The following is a 7,772-nucleotide window of genomic DNA, read 5'->3' as shown; positions in this document are numbered from 1 at the left end:
TGAGCTTGAAAGGCTTGGGTTTAAACGAAGTGTTGCAGATGCTTGTGTTTACACTAGAGGAGGGGTAGTTCTTGTGATTTATGTGGATGATCTTTGTGTAACAGCTAATTCAGAACAAGAAGTGCAAGAGGTACAAAAGGAATTGTCTCAGAAGTTTGCATTGAAGGACTTGGGAAATCTGAAAGCTTACCTAGGGATAGAAGTAGAGTGGACAGATGATGGCAGATGTCTGTTGAGTCAGAAGAAAAAGATTGAGAGGCTGATTGAGAAGTGTGGATTGCAGGATGCAAAGCCTGTGAAAAGCCCAATGACTCCTGGTTATGCCAGTGCAGAGTCTGCTGAATTGTTTGATAATCCTGAGTTGTACAGAAGTGTAATTGGTAGTTTATTGTTCATTGCTAACAATACACGGCCTGATATTTCTTTTGCAGTTGGTTTATTGAGTAGAAGTGCAAATAGTCCAAAGGTGGATGATTGGACGGCTGTGAAACATGTTTTGAGGTATTTGAAAGGTAGCAAGAACAAGAAGCTTGTGTTTCAAGGAAGTGAAGAGAATCTAGTGTGTTACGCAGATAGTTCTTTTGCAAGTGAGGCAGAAAAGAAGTCAATAACAGGAATTGTGATTAAGTTTGCAGGTAGTCCAGTTGTTTGGAGAAGTAGAAAACAGAATTGTGTAGCACTTAGTAATTCAGAAGCAGAATTTGCTGCATTGTCTGATTTGTCTGGAGAGATAGTTTGGATTAGACAGTTGTTAAGTGATCTGGGAGAAAATTGCACTGAGCCTACTTTGGTTTTTGAGGATTCACAATCATGTATTGGGATGGCAGAGGCTGAGAATTTGAAGTGCAGGACTAAGTACATTGGAGTAAGGTACCAGAATGTAAGAGAGTTAGTTCAGAATGGTATCCTAAAGATAGAGTACATTGACACAAGGGATAACTTGGCAGATGTTTTGACAAAGGCACTTTCTGGAGAAAGACATGAACAACTTTCTTGTGCAATTGGTATGGTTCCTTAACTCCACAAAGATATAAATGTAAATACACAGTGTTATTCCACATCTGTACATTTTGGAGGGGCATGTTAAAATATATTTCTAAATTGTATTGAAAATGTTCAGATGTGTCAATGGTTAACTAAGGTTTAAAATGGTTCCTGTTGAAGGCCAGAAAGTCTAGGCCCGGAAGAGCAAGTCTTCAAGGACATGTGCTGAGACATAATATCAACAAATGTATTATTGTTATGCTCCTGTGTAGCATGGTGACTTCATGGGAAAGAGGTGTGTCCACTTGGTGGGAAAGTTGATCTTGTGAGAGAACAAAGACTGATGTCACATTCAAGCTTTTAGCATGGACTCTAAAAGAGTATAGATGTATAGTAGCTTGCTGTAAAGTGTAAATAGCAACAAAGTTAATAAACCCTCATTTGAGTGAAAATCTGTGTTGAAGTTACTTTGATATTGAGTAGCTGAGAAGACTACATCTGTTCCAGTTGGTACCAGTTCAGAACCACCGGTAACAAGAGACATCAACCATCCCAAAGATCTTTTTCTCTAACAGATTTTACAAACATTCCTAATTTGGATGACAAGGCAGGTTTTGAGGAGTATTTCAGAGGGTACCCCTTGATAGGGATCTGTGGGCAGTGGCATCACTAGGGTTGGTGTCACCCAGTGTGGCAACTTATGACGTCACACACACCCATTGCCCTCCTCCCATACCACACCATACCAAATCTTTGTGTTACCGAGTATGGATTTATATTAAATTTTGGGTGCCATGCGGTCTGAAGCCATGACCCCTGACTGACCCCATTGCCAGCTGCCATTAACCTAAAGGCGAGCAGACCATGTAGACAGCTACCTGGCCGAGGCATGGTCTCAGGAATAAGATAGAATTAAAACCTTTCAGAGGAAGTCTTTGGGAGTTGCAAAACCAGATTCGCAGAAACCTACACACGAAGACAATAGATGTGGCTCCCTTCTTAAATGAGCCAGTGATTAACTTAACGGCTCAGCCATCAAGGTATCAGCTCTCCTGAAAAGTGTCAGACCTCTTGCATTGTACAGCCATTGTTTAACTTTAGGCTTAGACAAAGATAAGTCATCAAAGCCTTTGTCCAGCAGGCAGCCATCGCCTGAGGATACGTTTAGCAGTATATAAGCACCCCACTTTTCACCCTTCAGTGGGCTTGTTGAGCAGTTGTTCCTTGCCTGAGTTCCTTGCTTGTAGAGCATTTCGCTCTGAGCTTGCGTGCCTTGAGCCTTGGGCTCCACTGAAATCACTCGAGCTAAGCCAAAGTTCACTGTCTCTCAGGCCTCTAGTTAGCTTTGCCCGCTGGAACTCTGCTCATAGCCACCGTGGTCGCCGCTTTCTCTCCTGTTCCTATGGCTGTGTTTCACCATCCACCACCCCTCACATCCATCGCTTTGGAGAAGACTCCTAAGGTAAATATCCCAACGGTGCCTCTATCCTTTTCCTTTACTCCCGAACTCACCCCTCCCTTGCTATAGTATTGAGTGTGTGTGTGTGTGTGTGTGTGTGTGTGTGTGAGAGAGAGAGAGAGAGAGAGAGATCCCTATTGTTGTGTGGCTTTAATAAATGTTCATATTTTAATTGCATCTCATTGGCATCTGAGTCTCTGTCTCTTGGGGTTGGACTAGATGACCTCTTGTATATACATAGGGACCTGACCCCGCTGCGTGCGTTGTTAGGACACGCCTCTCCTAATATTTGAGCTAATTAAATTCCCCTGATTCGGTCCTTCCTAACATTTGGTAATGTTTTTGTACTAATGTTGCTTGTAAATCATAATTCCCATGTCACTGAATGTAATTGTAATAGTTGTGACATAAACAACTAGTAAAATGAAAATCATACCTTTAAATTACAATGTCACATGTACAGATACATAGTCTCCTGTGGTTATAGTGAAAATTTGGTAAAATGTAATGTTTTAAAAGAAAATAAACAAGTAAACATTAAACATTTACATTTACATTTTAAGGCGGAGGCTGAGAGTGTGTGGCTTGCCCAGGGTCACCCAGTGGGTTTCACGGCCAAGTGGGGATTTGAACCCTATTGTTCAGAGTCATAGTCCAATGCCCAAACCACTACACCATGCTGTCTCTCAGAATAATATGTATATGCCTATATATACATGTGCAAATAGACAAATCAGTTTTCTTTCTCTGCCTTCCTTTTCTAGAGTAATTTGCCTGAGAATCTTTTTAATTTGAAAGCATAGTTTTCTCTGTTATGAGCATGGTTTCATTTCTCTTTTTCAGTCACTTGTTTTCCTACTACATTTTCTGACATGTCAGTTTCTTGTGGTGCAGAGGAATGTCATGTTTCTCAGTGTAAGTTTTGGTCCCTTTACCTAACGTGGTCTGTTCTCATTTGGATGAGTAGGCGGAGGAAAATTGTAGAGAAAAGTTGTGCAGTCTGGTGAGGCTTTATTGACTCTGACTTAGCATTTATCCTGGGCTAGGAAAGTCACTTTTAGGAATAATTAGCTACAATACTTAGTTTCTCTTAAGTGTGCCATATTAAAGTGGTTCTTTACTTTATATTTACTTAAAAGGAATTAAATGCTAATGTGATCACATAGAGAATGCTGCTGGTGTGTTAGAGTCCATAGTTTGGTGAAGCAGTAGAGCTCTCTGCTAGAGTATTCAAACTACACCTCCCTAAAGTGCAAATTTCAAGATTTCATAGGAAGGAATCATGGCAGTTAAAGTGGAATCACAGAGCTATAAGTGTGTAGTGTGAATGGGCCCCAATGCATATTTGCATATACTCAATAGCCCTGCATGCCCACCTCTGGTTGCACAATGCACAACTTTTAACTGAATGTAAACATTCCACATTGGACATTTTTGTTCAAAGACTTCCATAGAGAAACTTATGCAAAGATAACATACCAATGTGAGGAATGGATGGTTGTATGAGTGAAAAGTGGCACTAGAAGACTGAACAAAATGGAGATTTGCAATGTATGATATGGGAGTTACCTGGCAAGCAAAGCGAGGATTTCTGAACCTGCTGGTGAGGTGATGGCACATCTATGAAAACCAAGATGTAGCTGCCAAGTGTTGTCTATAAGGAAAGGACATTCCATCCAAGGGTTGGTACGAATTGCAAGGAGTTACAGAATGTTTGGACATGGACATATGTAGAGAACTCATCAATCAAGGAAATTTCTGTCTGAAGGCCAAAGGGCAGTGGACATTAGAAGTGGAGAAGCAGAAAGCCTTAAAAGAGAGAGCTTTCCAAACCAGAGGTGTGCTCCTGAATCCACGGCAACAGGACTCCCACGGTCTTCATGAAGGGCGACTGATCGACGACTTCAGTGAAGTGCCACCATGTGAGTATTGTATGAATGGTGTGTGTGAGAGCTCTCTTGGTACTTGTTTTTGTTATTTATTTATTTATTTATTTATATTCCACTCTTTTCCCAGGACTGGGACTCAGAGCGGCTTCACAGCAATTAAAAAACAAACAAACAAACAAAAAGTACAATTAAAACATTTAAAAAATAAATAGATAAATGACATGCATTAAACAGAATGATTAAACTAGTCCAACATTCCTGCCTGTTCTTATAGTGATTCCTTAAATGCCTGTTTGAACAGGTAGGTCTTCACCTGCCTTCGAAAAGCCATCAAGGAGGGAGCTGTTCTTATCTCCCTGGGCAGGGAGTTCCAGAGTCTAGGGGCAGCCGCTGAGAAGGCCCTCTCTCGTGTCCCCACCAAACGTGTTTGTGAAGGTGTTGGGATGGAGAGAAGGGCTTCTCCAGAGGATCTCAGAGTCTGGGCAGGTTCATTCCAGGAGAAACTGTCTGCCAAATAATGTGGACCTGAGCCATGTAGGGCTTTGTAGGATATAACCAGTACCTTGAATTGTGCCTGGGAACGAACTGGCAGCCAATGAAGCTGTTTCAACAGGGGAGTTGTATGGGCTCTGTAATCGGCGCCTGTTAACAGCCTGGCAGCAGCTCTTTGAACCAGTTGAATTTTCCGAACACTTTTCAAAGACAGTCCTATGTAGAGCCCATTACAGTAGTCCAAACAGGATGTAACCAAGGCATGTACCACCGTGGCCAGGTCTGGCTTCTCAAGGAACGGGCGCAGTTGGCGCACAAGTTTTAAATGTGCGAAAGCACTCCTGGTCACAGCAGAGACCTGGGCCTTCAAGTTTAAAGCTGAGTCCAAGATTACCCCCAAACTGCAAACCTGTGTCTTCAGGGGGAGTGTGACCCCATCTAACACAGGCTGGATCCCTATTCCCTGATCTGCCTTCCGACTGACTAGGAGCACCTCTGTCTTGTCTGGATTAAGTTTCAACTTGTTTGCTCTCATCCAGTCCATTACTGAAGACAGGCACTGGTTTAGAACCAGGACTGCCTCCTTGGATTGAGGTGGGAAGGAGTAGTAGAGTTGAGTGTCATCTGCATATTGATGACATCGCACCCCAAAATTCCGGACAACCTCTCCCAGCGGTTTCATGTATATGTTATACAGCATAGGGGACAACACAGAACCTTGAGGGACCCCACAGGTCAATGGCCAAGGGGTCGAACAGGAGTCCGCCCGTACTACCTTCTGAGTTCGCCCCTCCAGGAAGGAACGGAGCCACTGTAGAACAGTACCTCCAAGCCCCATCCCAGAGAGGCGGTCTAGAAGGATACCATGATCGATGGTATCAAAAGCTGCTTTGAGGTCCAGAAGAACCAACAGGGACACACTCCCTCTGTCCAGTTCCCTGCATAGGTCATCCACCAAGGCGATCAAGGCTGTCTCTGTTCCATAACCAGGTCTGAAACCAGACTGAAATGGATCTAGATAATCCATTTCATCCAGAAACCCCTGGAGTTGGGAAGCCACCACATGTTCCAGAACCTTGCCCAGAAATGGTAGGTTAGACACTGGCTGATAGTTATTCATTATTGTGGGATCCAATGATGACTTTTTAAACAGAGGCCTCACAACAGCCTCCTTTAGGCAGGATGGAATTCTGCCTTGTTGTAGGGAGGCATTGATTACTTCCTTTACCCACTCAGTCAGTCCCCCTCTGGCCTGTTTAATAAGCCAAGAAGGACAAGGGTCCAAGACACATGTGGTGGCTCTTATCTTTCCAAGGATTCTGTCCACATCATCAGGCGGCACAAGTTGAAAAGTATCCATTAACACTGGACCAGTAGGAGCCAAAGTAACATCCACTGACATTGTATTAATTGTAGCATCCAATTTGGACCGAATCTGAGTGATTTTATCTGCAAAATGCTGAGCAAATTCTTCACAGCGAGCCTTTGAGTGGTCTGCATTTTCTACTAGAGGGTGAATGTGTAAAAGACCCTTGACCACTCGGAACAGCTCTGTTGACCGGCTCCTTGCAGATGCAATGCTGGTAGCAAAAAATAATTTCTTTGCTGCCCGCATTGCCAAAGAGTAGGCTTTCAAATAGGATCTAGCCCGTATTCGATCAGATTCACTCCGAGTCTTTCGCCAATGTCGCTCTAGTCTCCTTCTCATTCGCTTCATCAACATCAAATCCCTAGAGAACCAGGGGGCTGGTTTGGCTCCACTCTGTGAGAGGGGACACTCAGGAGCGATTGTGTTCACCGCTCTGGCCATTTCCCCATTCCAAAGGCTGGCTAGGGTTTCAACAGAATCGCCTGCCAAGGTGATAGGAAACTCCCCAAGAGCCTTCATGGATCCATTTGGATCCATCAGCCTCCTGGGGCAGACCATCCTAATCGGTCCCCTACCCGTGGAGAGGTTCTGAGTCCCAGTAAGTCTAAACCTGACCAGATAATGATCTGTCCATGATAATGGAACTGTGGAGAGTTCCACCACACCAAGATCATCATCATCCCACCCAGCACAAAAAACAAGGTCCAGGGTGTGCCCAGCAGCATGAGTAGGGTCAGATACTACTTGGGATAGACCCATGGTTGTCATGGAGTCCATGAAGTCCTGAGCCACTCCTGAAAGGGAAGTCCCAGCATGGATGTTGAAGTCCCCTAGCACTAATAGACGTGGAGATTCCAATATCAACCCCGAGACCACTCCGGTCAGGAAGGGAGACTGTTGTGCAGTGGGGTGGGCGGTATACCAACAGAATCCCTATTCTGTCTCGGCTACCCAATTTTAAATAAACACATTCAAAACCCGTAGATTGTGTGAGGGGGCATCTGGTCAGGGGGATGGAATCACGATATACAACTGCAACTCCACCTCCTCGCCCTCCAGATCTCACCTGATGTTGCACAGGGAAACCAGGTGGGCAAAGCTGAGATAGATTAACTCCTCCATCCTCATCTAACCAGGTCTCTGTTATACATGCTAGGTCATATATAATTGAATTTGTTATGTCTATGTATCCCAATAAATGTTACATGCATAGTGTCTACAACCAAATTTGGTGTCTCTTTGTCTGTATCAACCCTACTCTGAATAAGTCCACTGGGAGGGAGATTTCCACTACATGCTCTCAGGTTAAACAGGTTGCCCTTAAGGTCTGGGCATAACACCAACAGGATTCTAACCAATGTAAGTTTTGTTGTTAACTTTTGTTAATGGAAAGAGAGTTACAAGTTAACTAGCATTGGTATTAAATGCTTGCAAATTTTGCATAAATGTTAAGGACAGCATTCACATGAGGAAGAGTTGATTTAGGAAACATTTCCATCTGTTTTATTGCAGAAGCAGACGGACACTTCCCCTCTAGGAACACATTTCTGCAGTAGACCAAAACTGCTGGCTGCTTTTG

General features: G+C 43.6%; 1 protein-coding gene across 1 annotated transcript; it reads right to left on the bottom strand.

Annotated features, from left to right (window-relative positions):
* Positions 1–1,999: 1,999 nt before the first annotated feature.
* Positions 2,000–6,994, bottom strand: LOC149319900 (uncharacterized). Its single transcript, XM_089508458.1, has 3 exons — positions 5,780–6,994; positions 4,013–4,097; positions 2,000–2,136 (listed from the first exon to the last, which is right to left on the bottom strand). The coding sequence occupies exons 1-3, from the start codon at positions 6,968–6,970 to the stop codon at positions 2,000–2,002; spliced, it is 1,413 nt and encodes a 470-aa protein (XP_089364584.1). The 5' UTR covers positions 6,971–6,994.
* Positions 6,995–7,772: the final 778 nt, after the last annotated feature.

Source organism: Sceloporus occidentalis, unplaced genomic scaffold (assembly GCF_023333645.1).
Source record: "Sceloporus occidentalis isolate IW3139 unplaced genomic scaffold, rSceOcc1.0.p SCAF_2, whole genome shotgun sequence".
NCBI classification, from domain to species: Eukaryota; Metazoa; Chordata; class Lepidosauria; order Squamata; family Phrynosomatidae; genus Sceloporus; species Sceloporus occidentalis.
This window is presented reverse-complemented; position numbering and strand designations above follow the sequence as displayed.

Bases quoted from the DNA above. Each gene is read 5' to 3' on its own strand.
- LOC149319900 (XM_089508458.1), bottom strand. From the start codon at position 6,970: ATGGACTCCATGACAACCATGGGTCTATCCCAAGTAGTATCTGACCCT. The intron at 4,098-5,779 runs GTGGATGACCTA...CTTTCCTTATAG, and splicing joins AGACAGCCTTGATCGCCTTG to ACAACACTTGGCAGCTACAT. The intron at 2,137-4,012 runs GTAACTCCCATA...ACGTATCCTCAG, and splicing joins ATCCTCGCTTTGCTTGCCAG to GCGATGGCTGCCTGCTGGAC.